The following is a 19481-nucleotide window of genomic DNA, read 5'->3' as shown; positions in this document are numbered from 1 at the left end:
ATCCTCACCTTGCATGCACTGGGATCCCATATGGGCTCTAGTTCATGTCCCGGCTGCTCCACTTCCCATCTAGCTCCCTTGTTGTGGTCTGGGAAAGCAGCAGAGGACAGCCCAAATCCTTGAGACCCTGCACCCAGGAGCTCCTGGCTGCTGGCTTCAGATCAGCTCAACTCCAGCTGCTGCAGCCTCTTGGGGAGTAAACCAGAGGATACAAGATCTTTCTGTCTCTCCTTTTCTCTGTTTATCTACCTTTCCAATAAAAAATAGATATAATTCCTAAAAAATGAAAGAAAAGACGATTGGACTGGAGGCTTTTAGGAGGTGGGTTGGGGCAGCCTGGGAGAAGACAGAGTATGGGAGGTGACCCCACAGCTAACTCAGAGAGACAGTGGTGGGTTGATCTGGGGAGGTGCCATGATGTGGCAGGACCAAGGAACACATGGGGTAGTGAAGCTGGGGCAGAGAAGGAGGGTTGAGGACCCTGCTGGTGCCTGGTTCAGACGATGGACGGAGCTTCCTGAGACCAGGAACACACAGAGGCTGGGGAGGGGGCGCATGGAGCTCAGGAATGCTCAGACCTATAGGGCTACCTGCCAGGAGCCCTAAGAGGCCCTCACAGCATCTCCTGGTGTCTTGTCCCAAGTTGACCATCCCCGAGTCTGCTGGGCTCCCAAACTACCCAAGAAGGTCCTGGAAGGTCTTGGCCAGAGCCCAAGTGCATGGTCGTCATGGGAACCACTACCCAGAAGGACACTTAGACTGTCGCTGATGGGGAATGTGGGCAGCAGCAGGGGCGGGGCATGGGTGGTTTGGAATGGGCAGGGGCCTGTTTTATGGGCAGGGCTAGAGTAGGGCTGCTTCTGCCACTGCTCTCAGGAGACCCCAGAGCCTTGTTGTGACCACAAGAACTGTAGCAGCCCTAACCTCCAAAACATGGCTTTGGAAGTATGATGTACATATTCACAGAGGTTGGGAATTATGTGACAGAGTCTCCAAAGTCTTCACAGAGATGCATATTATGAAACAGCTGCATGGCACCTGCCAGTGAAAGCTGTGTCTGGGGCTGGACTGTGTTGGGCTGGGCTGGGCTGCAGCCCCGTTGGCATATGCTAGAGCCAGTGCTGGTGGCAGGCAGTGTGGGCTGGACTGGGTTGTAGCACCCACCAGCACATGCAAGAACTGGCCTGGAGATAGGCATGGTAGGAGCTGTGTGGGGTCACCCCAACCCAGATGCAGCACCTACTAGTGTGCTTGAGAATTGGGGCTAGGAGTGGACTGGGCTAAGCTGTAGTATCCACTGGTGTGTGCGAGAGCCAGGTCTGAGGCTGGGACTGACCAGGCAGATGCACCCACTGTTATGTGTTTTGGCTGGTGCAGAAGGCAGACTGAGCCTGATCCTGTTCTAACTGGTCCATACAAGAGCAAGATCTGAGAAAGTCCCAGGCAAGGTTTCTTAGGGGGTTTCCCAACTAGACCTCAGTACTTGATACCTGACCTCAGGTAGCACATGTGGCAGGCCTGGGTCACCTAAGCTGCTGACTCCCATGCAAGAGTGGAGAGTACACCCAAACAGCCAGCTCGTCTTAGGCAACAGAAGACTTGGAGTACTCATCACAAGAGGAAAAACAGGACTGGTTGAACAACACTCCAGGCCAAGCTCTACAGCAAGCACCTAGGTCTGTGGACACATTGAGGTAGGCATGATCAACCAACACACCTTAGAAAGAATTTCTCACCTCTGGTATAATGAAACCAAGAGTTTCTCAGGACAATCAAGACCACTCAACATCCTCGGAACATTCTCTCCCACATTGGGGTCTCCAAGGTACCATCAAACAACTGTCTCCTTGCTAATGTAGCATGACAACAAGGAGCAGTGTACGCCCACTCCCACTGCCATGGACACAGGAGAAAAAACGCAGAAATGTGTCTCACCCACCTTGCCACAAGCTGATCCTCTCCATCCTAATCAGAAGCCCACATGGGAATGCTTCCCCCTCAGCTATATAACTGATGTTAAAACAGAAGAAAAGAAAAGAAAAGAAAAAAGAAAAAAAATTTGCATGAGTTTGTGTGCATTTATTTATTTTTACTGGAAAGACAGATTAGATTTTATGGAGAGGACAGACAAAAAGGAAGAACTTCCATCCATGGGTTCATTCCTCAAATGGCCACAACGGCTGGAGCTGAGCTGATCCAAAGCCAGGAGCCAGGAGCTTCTTCTGGGTCTCCCATGCAGGTGAGGGTCCCAAGGCTTTGGGCCGTCCTTGACTGCCTTCTGGCTTTCAAATTAAATAAATAAATAAATAGACATACAGATCTCAGCCTGATCAACTATGTAAACTTCACCTGAAATAATAATAATGATTTTTTAAAAAAAATAACATAAAATAGACATATAGATAAAAATAAATTTTTAATGTAGAGTTACACACACACAGAGGCAGTGGCAACAATAACTGGCTGGGACAAGGCCAAAATAGGAACCTGTAACTCCAACCTGGGTCTTCCATGTGGGTGGCAAGAACAAACCACTTGGTCCATCTGCTGTTACTTTCCCAGGCACACCAGCACAGAGCTGGGCGGAACTTGAACTGCGATGCTGGTGTGATAGGCGCACTACAACACCAACTCCTAGAAAACCTATTTATAAAATTTAAAAATAATCCTGGGCCCAGCGCCATGGCTCAATGGTTAACTCCTCACCTTGCAAGTGTTGGATCCCATAGGGGTTCCGATTCACGTCCCGGCTGCTCTACTTCCCATCCTGGGAAAGCAGCAGAGTTTGGCCCGCAGCCTTGGAACCGTGCACCCATGTGGGAGACCTGGAAGAAGCTCCTGGCTTCTGACTTCAGATTGGTGTCAGATGGTGTGTCCATTTGGGGAGTGAGCCAGCGGACAGAAGATCCTTCTCTCTGTCTCTTCTCTCCATAAATTTAATCTGCATTTCCAATAAAAATAAATCTTTTCAAAAAGATCCCCCTCCAAAAACAATAATCCTGACCTTGCTGAAAGGGGGAAGAAGCACCCCAAGTCATCAGGAGCACCTTCAGACACAGCTCCTCTGCCAGGGTCTGACACAAGCAGGATGGGCTCTCATCATGCGGTCGGGGTCTCTGGGTTGTTTGGGGTGGGGTCTGCTTGGGTCAAGACAGCCTCCAAGCCCATTCCAAATGTGACCTTAACTGGGTGTCTGAGACCTAGGATGGGAAAAATGATGCAGGAACTCCTAATAGATTGCCTTTCTGTGACCCAGGAAAGGCCCCCACCTGGGTAAGACCCCCACTCTCACTGAGCCAACTGAAGGTCTTAAGATGCTAGAGAGCTCAGAAACAACAGGTCTGAGCTGGAGCCTGGAATGAGGGAGGAGCAGAGGCCCCCAATATCCCTGGCCTCTGAGAAAGGGGGCTAATGGTGACTAGGAACCTTTCCAGGTGGCTGCTTCTCTGATTCCCTCTCGCTGTGGATCCCAGGCCTGCACTGACAAAGCCATTGTGTGGCAGGACTGGGACCCAAAGCCAGGCTGGTCTATGCTCCTGGCTACTCTGATGACCATCACAAACACCTTGCAGGGAAGCACTGTGTGTGAAGAGTTACTCAGTTGACCTTCAGATCAAGAGGGGGCTATGCAGACCCTTCCAGCTTGCTGATAGAAAGACACTATCTACGTCACCTTAAAGATGTTGAGCAGAACTGCAGGTCAGGGACCTCGAAGATCAGAGGATGGCGGGTAAGAGACAAGGAGATGGCGACCAGACTGGGCATTCCCATCCGAGACTCGGAGGAAGGGCAAGAGAACACAGGAGTAGCGTGGGGAGGGGCTGTGCCCCAGCCACAGTGACACTGAACTCTACAACTGCCTGAGCAAGCACAGCTAACTCATTGGCTAGCTGTGACTTGCCTCAGAATCCTGTGCTGGCTCAGAGAATGCTTGGGCCCCTGCTTAGACCAGGAAGGAAGCTAGCCTTACCAAGCCTGGCCACATATTGGGAGGGACTAAGCAAATGTGCCAGAGCATGCATGGAAAGACACACAGCTGACTCAACGACCAGATGAGTGGGTGAGAAGGACAAATGGGTAGAAGAGAGGGCCTTATGGATGATGGGTAATGGATGGCTAGATACACAGATAGATAAAGGGATCGGGTGAACTGATGGATGATGGACAGGTGAGCAGATGAGCCAGTTGGACATACGGATGCACAATGGATGGGTGGATAGATGGATGGGTGAGTCAGATAGAAATGAATGGACCCCTGCAGCTCACTGGGCCAGGGAGGCTGTGGGAAGCCCACGAGGGCCTTGTGGATGCGGGCTTGGGTGGGGGCAGAGCTAGGGGTATAGCATCGGTGGGCATGTGGGAACCTGGGAGCCCACCTCTAGGCAGGTGGAGCGAACCTGGGGATTTCCTCATGTGCTTGGTCTTGGGCGAAGGGACAGGGAGGAGAGTCCCAGGTCAGCATGCTGCCCGGGTGTGCTGGTGGACCAGGACTGAACTTCAATGGGCCCAGATTTTTGGTGTTTGGAGGGGTAAGGCACCAGGCTAGCACATGTGCTGGGAGCTTGGGACTCTGGTGGGCAGGCAGAGCTCTGGATCAGCACACCACCCACTGGGCTTCTGAAGACTGGGCTGGAGAACCCATGCTCTCCTGGGCACATAGATTGTCGACTGATTAGGGAAAGGAGCAAGCAGATATGGGGTAGGGAGGACTGCTGTAGGATATCTGGAGGGTGAGGTAGGACTCCTGAGGGACTCCCAACAACAAGGCCACTGTACCTACAGGCAAGTGAGGGGACTGACACCTGTTATATTGGAGGGGAGAGACTGGAAGACTTTTATGGGTCAGACTGATGGACCAGCCCACGTGGGAGACCTGAGCTGGGCTTGTTAGCAGGGCGACTGCAGAAACCAGGCTGGAGTGCAGGTCATGTCAGGCTAGGCTATCACACCTAGTGGTTTGCATGAGCCAGGGATGGGAGCAGACTGAGCAGGGCCAGGTTGCAGCACCCGACAGCAAGAGTTTGGACTTAGGGGACAGCCAGGTCAGGCCAGGTTGCAGCATCCAAAAGCAAAGCCAAGACAGGTGGAGGGCTATGCCAGGCTGGGTCAGAGCAACCAACAGCAAGTGGGAAATCTGTGTCTTGGAATATGCCTGGTTGGGGAGCAAAGGGGATGCCCTGGCTGGGTTGTGATTCCCATTGGTCAGTACAAGGACCAGAGTAGGGGCTGCGGTCTGGTCTGCACATGGCCGTGGTGTCCCTTGGCTTGGGTGTGGACTGGGTCTGAGATGTGCCACACTGGGCTAGACTCCAGCACCCACTGGTGTTCGTGAGAACCAGAGTGGGTGCAGAATGGGTTGGGCTAGGTCTCTGCTCCTACGGAGCCATGTGTAATTTGTGCCTCGGCATGGACCAATATTAAGAACCAGAATGAGTGAGGGCCAGTCAGGAAAGGCTACTGTTCCTGCTAGGACAAGAGGTGGGTTAAGTAGGGCTGACTCATGGACCCACCGATGTGCGTGATATCTCGCACTGGAAGAGATCCTGATGGAGGAGCTTGGGGAACTCCTCTGTTAGGACATATTCCCTGCAGGTGAGTGCAAGAACCAAGACAAGGAGCAGCCCAGACCAGGTCAGGGAATGGTACCCACCGGCATATATTTGGCTCAGGTCTGGGGCAAGCCAGGCTGGACCAGTTCCTTTCACCTACTGGCAAATCTGAGAACCAGAATGGAGTGTGAATCAGGCCGGGTTAGGTCACAATACCAGTCAGTCCACATTAGGGCAGGGACTGGGGGTTGGCCTAGGCTTTAGTCCCCACAGCATGAGCTGGAATTGGGGGAGGGGTGGTCTGGACTAGGCTACAGCATCCACTGTCAAATGCCAAGGTGAGGCAGGCCATGCCAGACTGGGCCACAGTACCCAATCAGCACACATGAGACCCAGAGGGGAGGATGATGAACCCAGTAGGGGGGCTGCAGGGGCCTTCCTACTGGGTCACTACGCCCACTATCGAACATGAGAGCTAGGTTTGGGGGCAGACCAGGCTGGGCAAGGCTACAACACCTGGTGGCATACATGTGAGCCGGATCAGAGGAAAGTCAGGCTGGGCTGACTGTACCTTCTGAGGCATGCATAAACCAGAATGGGTGTGGGTTGGTTGGTCTTTGCTGCAGCATCAGCTGGCAGATACTGGTATGGGCGGAGGGACAAATTCTGTCAAGCTAAACGGCAGAATCACCTGGATGGTGCAAGATCTGCGAGTGGGAGTGGGCCCAGTAGGGAAACAGTGGGCCACCCTCTTGGGTCGCCACTCTGACTGGTGAGCATGAGAACCAGGACTGGAGCATGCATGGCTAGACAGAGGGTGGTACCCGCCGGCACCAGTGTGGACTGGATAGTGGGGCTGGTTGGGATGAGCTAAGCTTCAATGCCCACCGACATGTACAAGAGCTAAATGGGATGTGGGACAGACCAGACCAGTCTGCTGTACATACTGGCTAGCACGGGAACCAGGGCAGGGGTCAGGCCAGGCGGGGGGGGGCGGTTATTGTGGGTCGCTCCAACTAGGCTGCAGCTCCCACTGGTTGCGTGAAGGTGAAGTGTGTGGTGGGCAGGATCAGGCTGGACTCCAATACCCATTTGTTTGCTTAGAAGACAGGGCTGGAGACAGAACTGACCCAGCAATTGAAACTACCAGTGTGTGTGTGTAGGTTGATTTCGGTGACAAACTGTGCCGGACCCTGCCTTAGCAAACACACACAAGAATCAGGTCTGGGATCACCTCAGATGAGGTTTCTTTGGTGATTCCCTACCAACTGAACCCAGAACCCCGAACCCTAACCATGGAGAGAACTGTAGATTCCGTGGTATGATGATGGACAGCATGTGTCAGAGCTGGGCCTAGGAGTGGCTTAGATGGAGCAGTGGACAGTATATCCAGATGCACATGGAGGATATGGCGGCACAGTGGAGTCTGCAGAGGATACCTGGTACCATAACAGAGGACAGAGGACAGAACAAATCAATCAACTACTCCAGCCAAACAATGGCAGTGAATATCTGGGCAAACGGAGACTCTAGGGTGGACTATGGCAGCCAGTGGATTCTGGAGGAATTTCATCTTGATTGGAGTGGCAAGATTAACAACAATACAGAACTGTTGATCTATTAAAACCTCTTGAGCAGGAGCCTGGGAGTGTGCCCCACATTGGGGCCCTTGGGATGGTTGGGAGGCTGGGTGGGGCTTCTCCTGTTATCTCCCCCCTCCTCCCAGATACAGGAAAGTAAAAAGAGAATGTGGAAACAATGGTCTCACCCAGTTTCCTCTAGCCCTTGACCCTTCGTACCCTAATCAACTATGTAAAAATCATTAAAAAAAAAAAAAGATCTACTGAAAGAGATGAGTGGATGCATGCATGCAGGCATGGATGGGTGGATATTGTTGGTAGGTTGCTGTGGTTACTCAGCTTCCCAAACTAGACCTTAAGTGGACCTCACCATCACTAGAGCTGACCAAACCTTTAACCTCTTCCAAAAGCTCCCTCTCATCGCTCAGTCTGGGTCCCAACTCAAGCTCCACAGTCCCATGAAAGGGGAACCCGTTTCTCAAAGGCTCCGTGAGACTGCTGTCTGTCTGCCAGAAGTCTGCCCAGCCTGGGAACCATCATAGCTCTGTGATGAGGAGACCCAGCTCTCAAACACTTCCCCCCTTCCCTCCTTGTCACCAACCCCATAACTCACACGTCCCCAGAGGCACACACCTGCCCTACCCTTTAAAATATATGTATTTTTTTTTCATCTTACTTTTGACATTGTTTACACAGTTGAGAGGGATAAGGTGGAAAGCATCAAGGTGTGGGTGGGACAATGTGTCAGTTCCTGAGTCCTCCATCCCTTCTGTTCCCTCTTGAGTTGAGCCTCATCATCTCTCCCCTAGCCTATGCCATTGGTCTTGGAAATGACCCAGAGTGTTCTGGAAGGAGTTGGGTTATAGTGCGGACCAGGCTGTCTCCAGGCTGTCCACATTCTTACAATTGCAGCTCGGCCCTTGGCCAGGTACCAGAGCCTCCCTACAATTCAACACTGGGCACCAATCCAGGGTCAGTTGCTAGGGCTCTCCTCTGTGCTCACACCTCACCCCAAGATGCTCAGAGAGACCCACAGACACCCAGCTGCGCGGTAAGCCCATAGGATGCTTATTCAGCTGCTCCCTGGGGAGTCAGTTGGGCCAGGAGTGAGGGGGTGGGCCAGGACCACAGATTCTCCCCGCAGACCCCGGGAACCAGGCTGTCCACATGACATCAGGATCTTGGAGGTCAGGGGACAGAGGGTGGTTTGGGCCCTCCTGTGTGTGGGGGGGCTGGATGTGTCTGGGGGAGGGAGCCTGAGAGTACACACCACCCTCTACCACACACACACACAGAGCCACAGAAGTGACGATTAGCAATTAACTGGAAGGAATCTCTGGGGTGAGGTTAATTGGAGAACCATGGGGAGGGCAGCTAGGATTCTGAAGACTTTGCCCTTGACCCAAGGGTATAAAAGGGGAGGAAAGGCGCTGGGCGGGCTCCTGAGGCTGCCTTGCCCCACTGAGCAGGAGCTGGGATAGACGCCAAGGTGAGCATGGGTTCGGCACCCTTCTCTGTGGGAAACAGCTCGTCCCCACAGCTCTGGGCCCAACCCCCACCCCTGCTCCTTATACCAGCTCAGTCCGGCTCCTTCACCTCCAGTGAAAGGGCCCATGCTGCTCCTGGACTGGGAACTCAGCTCTGCACACTTGCCCATGCCAGAGCCGAGAACCCCCAGAGCAGCATGGGGAGTGGGGGTCCTGGGGAAAGCAGGGATCGTGTTCCGATTATCAAGGGTTCAGCAAGCCCAGTGGCCTGTCCGATCCCTGCTGGGGGACGGAAGGCTGCCACTGCTTGCTCCCTGTCCCAGGGAATTGAGTTCATGGACAGGGGAAGCAAGGATTTAGGGTCCAGGCCAGGGTACCCTCTCCCATCATGTGCGCATCTGGTTTCCTGAGCGCTGGTGTCCACGGGGCCTGCCTGCTCTGGGGACTGGACCACATCTGCAACCTCTGTCCGGCCTGCCAGCCAGCTGCTCGCATGGGCCCTCCCTGCCCGGGGCTAGTATGCATGTGGGGACCCCAGGCTCAGGTAGCTCCTCCCTGTGCACGGCACAGTTGGATGATCCTGCCCTGGGCAGGCTCCGTGGCACCTGACTCTGTCATCACAACCGTCATCACCATTTTCCATCTATTTGGGGATAGTTTCAATTCCACCTGCCTCCCCTCCTGCCCAGGACAGGAACTGTGTCTGTCCAAAGCTGCCAGTGCACCCCAGCACCCAGTTCAGAACCTGGGACAGAGGCCTGGTAGAAACACCTGCTGGGGGAAGGGTACCCAGAGCCGGGCTGAGCTCCCTAGGGAGCATAGCAGATTAGGGTGTCTGAGGATTGGCGTGTGTGTGTGTGTGTGTGTGTGTGTGTGTGTGTGAGATTCAGCTTTGCTGCTATCCCCCGCCATGCAGGCCCACAGAGAGTGGGGTCCAGGATGATGTCCTGTGGAGAGCGGCTGACTGGGCCAGCCGTCTCTCCGCTCCCAGGCCGTGGAGGACCCCGGGGCCCTATGATGCATGGGGCAGCCTTTGCTTATGTGCCCAGCCCCCAGGGTAAGTGCCAGACCCTACTTGCAGCCATTGCTTTTTCTTCCCCGGGGTGGGGTAGGGGAGTGCCTCGACCCCTCCTCCTGCACCCTGAGCCCTGGTGGGGAGTGGGCAGCTCCTGAGCAACCTCCCTCCGAAGTCTTGCACAGGATCCCTGGGACCTCTGCCTACACCTTCCCCAGCTTGGGCCCCGTGGCCCTCACAGAGCATGGCTGCCCATATGGGGAGGTGACGGAGCGCCATGAACCACTGCCGGCCAAGCTGGCCCTGGAGGAGGAAGTGGAGCCAGGTGGGCTGCCTGAGGGTGGGGCGGGGAGGGGGAGGCCTGGCCAGCCCTGCAGCTGTCATGCTCACAGGCTGGTCTGTGCCTCCAGAGTCCAGCTGGGTCCGGGAGCTGCGGCGGGCAGGTGCCACGCTGCTGAAGGTACCACTCATGCTCAGCTTCCTGTACCTCTTCGTCTGCTCCCTGGACGTGCTCAGCTCTGCCTTCCAGCTGGCAGGAGGTCAGGCCCGGGGGCAGCAGCAGGGGGCAGGGGCACCTGCAGGCCCAAGGAACTATGGCTGCTTCCTGAAGGGATGTGGACCCAACAGTGCCTGTACTTCCCAGGGAAGGTGGCTGGCGACATCTTCAAGGACAACGCCATCCTGTCCAACCCGGTGGCGGGGCTGGTGGTGGGGATCCTGGTGACGGTGCTGGTGCAGAGTTCCAGCACATCTACGTCCATCATTGTCAGCATGGTCTCCTCTGGCTGTAAGTGGGCAGAGGGGGGACAGTGGCGGGACCTGGAGGGCACTGCTCAGGGTCCCAGCACGGCCCGCCCCGTCCCCTAAAGCACAGGCAAGAATGGGATGCAAGGGGAACAGCTAGGGCAACTGGCCTCGCCATCAATGGTGGGGTCAGGGAAGCCAGAGAGCCCAATCCAGGAGGAGACGGAGACAAGATGACATGAAAGTGGGGCTGCTGGCAGGGCCATCTGGGATTATGGCACAGGACAGCTGCAAGGAAGGCCTGGACTACTGGGAATCTCCTCTTCCTCTGGGCAGCCCCGGGCTTTCATCCCATGAACCGGGGTTTCCCCAGGTGACCAAGGATGGTCTCCTGGTCTCCATGTCACTTGCTAGTGTGTGAGCCACAGCGACAAAGCACCTTACACCGGGGGTTAGTGGTGGAGCAGGTCAAGCAGCGATACATGAACTCCCTGCCACTCTAGCATGCACGCATAAGTACACAGACCAGCACGCATGGGCATTTGCAGACAAGATACAGATTCTCACCTGAGTGTGTCATCTGGTGTTCACCACGTGCGGACATCTGGTCTGAGTACCCTTGCCTGCAGGCACAGAATGCACATGGTACGTGCCCACAGACATGCTGATGCCAGGAAGGTCACCAGTGTGGCAGGAAGGGCTGTGTGGCCCCAAGCTAAGGGGAGTGGGTCTGGCAGATCAGGACCTGGGTAGCCTTCACCTTGTTGTCTGAGAGGTCCCCTGTCCCAACAGTGCTGGAGGTGAGCTCTGCCATTCCCATCATTATGGGCTCCAACATTGGCACCTCCGTCACCAACACCATCGTGGCCCTGATGCAGGCGGGAGATAGGACGGACTTCCGGCGGTGAGAGAGCAGGGTGGGGAGGGCAGCCAGGGACATCACAAGTTCCCCAGCTCGAGCTTGCCCTGGCTCTGGCTGCCCCTGCAACATAGCCTCCCTGCCCAGGGCCTTCGCGGGGGCCACGGTGCACGACTGCTTTAACTGGCTGTCCGTTCTGGTCCTGCTGCCCCTGGAGGCCGCCACCGGCTACCTGCATCACATCACAGGATTCGTGGTGGTCTCCTTCAATATCCGCGGTGGCCGTGATGCACCGGACCTGCTCAAGATCATCACGGAACCCTTCACAAGGCTCATCATCCAGGCAGGAACAGGGCGTGGCGTGGGGAGGGAGCTGGTGAGCAGCTGAGAGCCCCTGCCTCACTGCCCCTGCCCACACCACGTCCACAGCTGGACAAGTCTGTCATCACCGGCATTGCCACGGGGGATGAGACCCTGCGGAACCATAGCCTCATCCGGATCTGGTGCCACCGGGACCCCATGGAGGTGAGTCTCCGACCTTCATTCAAAGAGCAGCCGGTTGGCGTCATTGTGCAAAATCGCCCCCGAGGTCACTGAGCCAGGAGAGGGCAAACGTGGCACTTTCACCCAGGCTGTGCGTTGGTCTCAGGATACCTAGTGATCATGCCAATCATCCCACCCTTCCCTGGACCTACTGGGTCTGAAGACCAGGGGAGGGGAGGGATTGGGGCCTGCTCTACGCTCCAGTCTGTTCTTCACTGCTGTTGCACAACCTGCTGATTTCACAGTAGAGACAGCTCAGAGACACTGGGGAAATTGGTAGAGCTTGCCCTAAGGAACCATGGTCCTAGAACATTGAGGGTTGCTGTGGTGGGGGGGCAGTTAGTGACCAGCCAGCTTGGCCTGGGACTCAGTGGTGTGGGTAGCTGGTAGGACAAAGCTAAGAGTGCACAGGAAGCCAGCTCAGGTGCAGAACAGGGGCTGGGCAAAGTCCTGTGAGCAACAACTTTGTCTGCTCCTGTGACTGCTAATCCCAGAAGGTTGGACAGTGGGTGCAGGCATTGGGCACCAGGAACAGCTTCACCCCCGCCACAGTGTGGCTTCTTCACGGTCATCTCCAAGGAGCACCACTCATGACAATGCTCAGGGATCTCCCTGGCCCCAGGGAACATCCCCATGCTATGGCTTAAGCTCCTGTGACAGAGCTAGGATGCAAACCCTGGAGCGGTCCTGGTGTCGCATCTCGCTGCCTCTCTCCAAGGTGTCAGCCAGTTGTCCTAGCCCACGTGCCCCCTTCCTACTCTGCCAGGCTGGCTGGCTTACGTGGGCGCTCCCAGGAGGAGTTCCCCTCGTCGCCACCAGGTGGCGCTGCTAACAAGATGCTCTGCCGCCTTTGGAAGAACAAAGGCTCCAGGAAGCCTTCCTTTTGCGCAGGCGCAATCCCGTGCTTTCTCTAGGGGCGGCGTTCTCACTGGGTGCTTCCAGGCATCCCTGGGGAGAGGCTGGCCACTAGGAACTTCCCCTGTTACACAGAGGCCCAGTAGGTCAGGCGTCCATCCCAGAATCAGGAATTGGCAAAGTCTCAACGTTCACTCTGCTCTTTCCTTGCGTGCGCCCCCAGATCCAGGCCTTCCAGCTCTTGCATACAAGCTAGAGCTGCTTATTTATTTATTTTGAAAGGCAGATTACAAGCAGAGAGAGAGAGAGAGAGTCAGAGGGAAATCTCATCCCCTGGTTTACCTCCCAAATGGTCATAATGACAGGCTGGGCCAGGCGGAAGCCAGAAGCCCAGAACTCCATTGGGATCTCCCGGGCACGTTAGCAGGTCCTGTGCACAAAGCAAGCTGTTAGAGGGCCCGGTTCAAGCTGTGGCCACTCTGTGTAGCAGATCCAGTGTTCTGCTACGGTCTCTGTAGGACAGCGATGAGGACCCCATGACTTGGTCCCTGGCCACCCACAAGGGAGACCCAGATGGAATTCCAGACTTCAGTCTGACTGGCTGTTGTGGACATCTAGGAGTGAGCCAGCAGGTGGACACGTGCTCTCTCTCTCTCACCCTTTCTGTCACCCTCACATACGCTTACTAAATGGAGTAGGGGGCTCAAACTGGCATCCCAAGTGGTGGATGGCCCAGCCTACTGGCTCCAATGCTCATCCCACATCCTCTCTTCCTTGCGAGGAAGTCCCAGGGCCAGCTCGCTCTTCTCGGCCCTTCCCCAGCCTGGTTGTTGGTCCTCCTGCTGCCTCTGCACCCCTGTCTTGCTTGGTAGCATCTCTTCACTTCCCCAGGGGCTCAGTCCAGGCCGCACAACCCCAACCAAGAAGGCCAAAGCCCCACAATCCCTGACAGTGTGGTCCTTAGCCCTGTCCTGCCCCTGACTCCGCCTTGTAAAGTTCCTCTCTATTGTCTTCCAGCATTCCCTGGTCCTACAGACCCCGTCTCAAGGAGGCCCCTGGGTAGGTCAGAAAGGTGTGGCTTGGTCAGGTACCCCTGCGCCGGGCTCAGGGGGCACCTGCTTCCCAGGTTTCTCCCTAGAGGGTCAGGGACCTCAGGCAGGTCTGCAGGAGCCCCGAATCCTGACCTACAAAGTCATCCTCACGCATCATGGGATCCTCAGCAGTCACGGCAGGCGGAGCGTGCCCTGGCTCTCCTCCACCCGCACAGAACGCTACTGTTACTGTCCCAGCCTTGTTTTCCAATCCAGCCCAGCAAGGACCAGGTTCCCCTGACTTGTAGGCCTATAATTCAGTCCTCCAGGCTTGGTGGTGCCCCAAGGCCTAGTGGTGGCAAGCTGGGAACACAGACACACACCTACCACTCAAACCAGGATGGGGATGAACCACATCCCACAGGCGGTGCGTGGCTGTCTTTTGTCTTTCCTTAAGATTTATTGACTTATTTGAAAGGTAGAGTTGACAGCAAGAGGAGGAGGAGACACAGAGACTCTTCCATCTGCTGGTTTACTTCCTAGATCAGCTGCAATGGCCCAGGCTGAACCAGGCTGAAGCCAGGAGCTGCTTTTGGCTCTTCACACATGCAGGGGGCCCAGGGACTTTCACTGTCCTCCACTGCTTTCCCAGGCCAGCAGCAGGGATCTGGATTAAGCAACACATGAATCAGAATGAAATCCAAAGGTGTGAGGAACCCTGAAGTGCTTACTCCCCGCTCCCGGCTCCCACCCTCAGCACTGGGGGAGGACCGGGCTCCGCAGACCAAGCTGGCACCACCAGTGTTCAAAACATCCCCCAGCAGAAGCTGACACAGAACAGGGAATACCACAGCTCTTGCATGCTGCCTGGGGCCCTGGAAAGGACACGCCTCACTGGGTGTGGCCCTGGGAGACTCAATTTCCCCTCTGTGAGCTGGGCACCACCCCGGCTCAGCCGTGCCCATCTCTGATAGGCTTTGACAGGTTCCTAGGGCACTAATGACAGTCTGGCTTGCATCCGTGACCTGTGGATCAGATAAGGCTGCTCATGCCATTGTCTGAAGATCCAATCTCAAACCTCAAAGTCACAGCTTCTCTCAGAGAACGGGGTGGCCGGGCTGTGCTGAACCGTGCTGGGCTGGGCCGTGCCGTGCCATGCTTGGCTGTGTTGGGCCATGTCTCCAGGCGGTGACAGCGGCTTGGACCTTGACGGCTGCTGCCCCCATGGACACAGCACGTATCTTCCCCACTGCCTCATTATGCAGCTAAGCCAGCATTTCAGTGTCCTGCCTGCCCGGTGACCCTCTGAGCCATGGGAGGTGGGCTTCCGGACTTCCCAGGAGCCGACTCCCTGCACTGACAGCAGGTCTGGGAAAAAGAGACAGGGGAGCTGGACCCAGAGCGCCACTCCCTTATCTCCCTTCCCCTTGGCTGACCTTCCCCTGTCCCAGGGTAAGGAACAGCTTGGGTGACAGTGTCCTGAGGGGGTAGATGGGGCCAGGGTGCAGACGAGAAATGGGTGGTGACAGGGCAATGAGAGCCCTGGCCAGCAGCTTCCAATGTCACTGAGCACGCAGGACAAAGACGACCAGCATGGCGGGGTTTGGTAACCAGGAGACCCCTGCTGGTCCTCAGGGAGCCAGATCAGAATAGTGACTGGCAGACCCTGCAGGGGGCCGGCCAGGCCTACACGCTTGTGTGGCAAGCGAGCCCATCCGAGTTTCTTTAGCAAGACAAATGACCCGTGCATGGTCACACGTGCACAGGCCAGCAGTCCTGTGTGCTCCATCCTCCTCCCGCATTGTCATACCAGCTGCAGAGTGCATTCTCCTTACACCACGCTCCTCTTAATCTAGGCTTCCACGGCCAGGGTGGAGAGCAACGTTAGCAGGCCCCACGGAAATGCCACCATGGAGAAATGTGAGTGTCCACCACGTGGCAGGTGCCCCACCCCGCAGGGGCAGAGCCAGCCCAGCCCCAGGACAGGAGGCTGTCAACCAGCAGTCCTGTACTTGGGTCAGGTCCTGGCATGAAGCCTCAAGGAGGAGCTTGGGCTCAGAGCCCGAGAGGGGGGAGAGGGGGCGCTGCTGGGTCTCAAGCGGGACTGCTCCCCTGCAGGCAACCACATCTTTGTGGACACTTGGCTGCCTGACCTGGCCGTGGGGCTCATCTTGCTGGCTGGCTCCTTGGTGCTCCTATGCACCTGTCTCATCCTGCTCGTCAAGATGCTCAACTCCCTGCTCAAGGGCCAGGTGGCCAAGGTCATCCAGAAGGTGATCAACACGGGTGAGCTGCAAGCAGGACGGCCCGCCCTGTCAAGCACAGGCCCGCCCTAAGCGCCTCCCTGGCCTCAGTGTCCTCCTGGGAAAGGGATGGGACTGGGTGATTTCAGAGTTTCCAGAGCTGTGAACATCTGGGCCACCTGCAGCTGGCCCTGGCGGGGGCGGGGTCCATCCCAGCAGGTGCACACGCTTAGAGTAGTCAATACCAGAGGCGTGGAGGCTGCTCACACAGGGGCTCAGAGCCCAGCAGAGAAGATGTGCAATGCAAAAACATGGGTGATGATAAACTCCGAGAATAAAAAAAAAAAGACAGTCAGAGAGACAGCCAAGATGCAGCCAAGCAGCGTGGCAGAGGCTGCTCAGCTAGGCAGAGGCCTCAACACACACAGCCCTGCTGAGCCTTCAGGGTGGCGAGAGCCACAAGTGCATGGCTCACACATGGCACGGAAGAGTGGCGGTGGGGCAGGGGCAATAGGACAGGGTCAGACCTCAGGGCTGTGCAGAGCTAGGAGAGTGGTTTGAGGGCTTGGCCCAGAAGTGACACTGTCGTGTGTATCACTGTGAGCTTTGCAGACACTGTCTGGACCATGAGTGGCCTGTGACTCAAGCTGGAGTAAGGGGTATTTGGGTCCTGTGGGTGCCCGGAGAAGGGGGAACACCAGGGGTGGGGTCAGGGAATGCTTCTAGTGGCCGGGGTGCTAGTGGGGTTACAGGGAAGTCTATGCTAAGGCTGGGGGTGTGTGGTTTGACACTGAGTGAGGGTTCTGGGCAGGACTGGTTTCCCGGGAACAGAAGGCTGGGAAAGGATTGTGGGAGGCAGGGGCATCCAGTGTGGCTGAGCAGGACCCTGGCTGCTCACCCAGTGCCTCCCGCTTACCCAGGATGCTGTGATGTGCTTTCCTTGCAGACCTACCCTCACCCTTCACCTGGGTCACAGGCTACTTTGCCATGGTGGTGGGTGCAGCCATGACCTTCATTGTTCAGAGTAGCTCTGTCTTTACCTCGGCCATCACCCCTCTCATCGGTGAGTGCCCTGCCCTCCCCACAGAGGTGGGGGCAGGGTGAGGCTGGCAGAGAAAGGGCTGTGGGGGCAGGACGGAGGACGCAGAGGAACTGTGTCTTTTCTCACTGCACTCCTGCCTCTCCAACAGGCCTGGGTGTGATCAGCATCGAGCGGGCCTACCCACTCACCCTGGGCTCCAACATCGGCACCACCACAACTGCCATCCTGGCTGCACTGGCCAGTCCCAGGGAGAAGCTGGCCAGCGCCTTCCAGGTGTGTGTCTGGGGGCGGTCCTGCTTGAGTCAGGACGGAGCTGGGCATGGAGCCAGAGGTAGCAAATACTGTTCAACCGCCTGCTAAGAGCCAGGTGGAATAGAAATCCACCTGCTACCTCTCCCAGAAACCCTGGCAGAGAGACTGCTCAGTAACCACACCATGGCCCTCACCCTGTGAGCTGCACCTGCAGAGGAGGTGCTGTGAGAGGAGCCTGGCTGGACAGACAGCAGGAGCAAGGGAGTGACCAGCAAGCCAAGGCACTGAGCCGTTGGGTCCAGAGCTGCTGACACTGGCAATGTCAGCTGGGGATGTCCCAGGGCAGGGGTCAGTGGGGGCAACATGGAGAGTTCAGGGAGGGCATTTGGCAGCTGCTCAGAGGTATCTCAGGACGTCAGTAGCCGGTGTGGCCACCCCAGGGGTGAGCTGAGGCCTCCTCCTGGAGGCCCGAGGCCCTGTCTTCTTCTATCGCTGCTGGCCTCACCCAGCAGGCAGGGCCAGTGCTCACCTCAGTCCCGTCACTCTTCCACTTGCAGATCGCCCTCTGTCACTTCTTCTTCAACATCTCGGGCATCCTGCTGTGGTACCCGTTGCCCTGCATGCGCCTGCCCATCCGCATGGCCAAGGCGCTGGGCAAACGTACGGCCAAGTACCGCTGGTTTGCTGTCGTCTACCTGCTCGTGTGTTTCCTGCTGCTGCCCTCGCTCGTGTTCGGCATCTCCATGGCAGGCTGGCAGGCCATGGTGGGCGTGGGCGCACCCTTCGGGGCCCTGCTGGCCTTCGTGGTGCTGGTCAACATCCTGCAGAGCCGAAGTCCTGGACGCCTGCCCAAGTGGCTGCAGACGTGGGACTTCCTGCCATGCTGGATGCACTCCCTGCAGCCCCTGGACCGCCTCATCACGCATGCCACCGTGTGCTATGCCAGACCCGAGCCCCGCTCACCACAGCTGCCTGCCAGGGTCTTTCTGGAGGAGCGGCCCCCTGCCACATCCTCCCCCCACCTCACACTGTCTGCTCACCACAATGCTACCCGCCTCTAAGCTGTGGACCCGGATGACTGGCTGGTGTGCGCAGAGCCCAAGGTGGCAGGGTAGGCAGCTGTGTGTGGCTGCCCATGCATGTGTGCCATGCTGGGTGCCTGCGCTCAGGCAGCTGCACAGAGCCCTGAACTTGTGAAACAGCCAGTGCCTGTCATAGTCACCAGTATGTTTGTGTGAGCACCTGTGCCTGTGTAGAAGCTACGACATCTGGGGACGTGCAGGTGTAGGTGTGTGCAGGCTGCAGAGTATGGGGTATGATTCCAGGCACCTGCCCCTGTGGGGGGGGCTACGATGGGCCAGACTTAAGAGTGAGTAGGGGGGACACAAGTGTGTAGCCATCGGCCCAGGCACAGATGTGGGGGGCTGAGTCACTGGGTTCCCAACCCCTCCTTGCCACCTTGCTCCGTTACACCGTTCTCATCCTTACCCAGGTCCTTCGCACCATTCTGACCCCCGCCCCCGCCTTCCCAACACTACCTGATAAGGAAAAAAGGAATTAAACGATCGGCATGCATTTGGAAGTCCTGTTGCTTTGCATCCGTGGGTGGGGGAGGGAGGGCAGTTAGCTCTGCCAACAGCAGGAGAGCTTGCCCTGGACAGAGCCATCCCATTCTGAGGAAGCCAGTCCTACAAGCTCGCCCCAAGATGCACCTTACACTGGGTCAATTAGACCGATCCACTGTGCCAACTCCTTGGAAGCACCTGCTGGGGTCTGGGGCCAGCCCACTGCCTGCCCTATCTCAAGCAGGCCTCCCCTGCTGGTCTCTCCCTGCCTTCTGAGCTCACCTCCACACACACCCTTGCTGGGATAAGAAAGGGACTGAAGAGCGACAGGTGAGAGCATGTTAAGGCTACCATAGGAGGGGGCAGGGTGGGGGAAGGGAGATGGGTCAGAGGTCAGGTTCCATGCCCTGACACAGGGGCCAAATGCCCTCTTTCCTATCTTCGGGCATAAACAAAGCTTCATTTTAAGCCACCCCAGCTTTCCCATCAGAAGGGCAGCCTGAAGCTGAGCCCACAGAGTGAGCCTCAAGGACTGGGGTGGGGCCAACTTTCTCCCTCCAGGCCACAGACCCAGGGGCCCAGGCATCAAGGAAGGCAGGCTGCAGGGCGTCATGGCCGGTGGACAGTGAGCTGCCCAGTGGGATCCTCTTTGAGCTACATGGGTGAGGAGCGATCCAGGAGCGTAGGAAGCCCACGGCTGCTCTCCAAGCCTCTTA

At 56.8% G+C, this 19481-nt stretch overlaps 1 protein-coding gene across 2 annotated transcripts; it reads left to right on the top strand.

The window, feature by feature from the left end:
- The first annotated feature begins 9555 nt into the window (after positions 1–9555).
- Positions 9556–18261, top strand: SLC34A1 (solute carrier family 34 member 1). 2 transcript variants are annotated; one of them, XM_004587380.2, is made up of 13 exons: positions 9556–9673; positions 9807–9956; positions 10042–10170; positions 10275–10418; positions 11168–11279; positions 11382–11577; positions 11664–11759; positions 12642–12670; positions 15543–15583; positions 15782–15949; positions 16853–16969; positions 17097–17221; positions 17758–18261. In XM_004587380.2, the coding sequence occupies exons 1-13, from the start codon at positions 9556–9558 to the stop codon at positions 18259–18261; spliced, it is 1929 nt and encodes a 642-aa protein (XP_004587437.2). The 2 variants fall into 2 exon arrangements, with proteins under 2 accessions (XP_004587437.2, XP_004587435.2); XM_004587378.2 differs by lacking the exon at positions 12642–12670 and having other exon boundaries at positions 15520–15583.
- Positions 18262–19481: the final 1220 nt, after the last annotated feature.

The sequence above is a fragment of the Ochotona princeps genome, chromosome 19 (genome assembly GCF_030435755.1).
Source record: "Ochotona princeps isolate mOchPri1 chromosome 19, mOchPri1.hap1, whole genome shotgun sequence".
NCBI classification, from domain to species: Eukaryota; Metazoa; Chordata; class Mammalia; order Lagomorpha; family Ochotonidae; genus Ochotona; species Ochotona princeps.
Note: the sequence above shows the minus strand (reverse complement) of the source record. Positions and strands in the feature narration are given on the sequence as shown.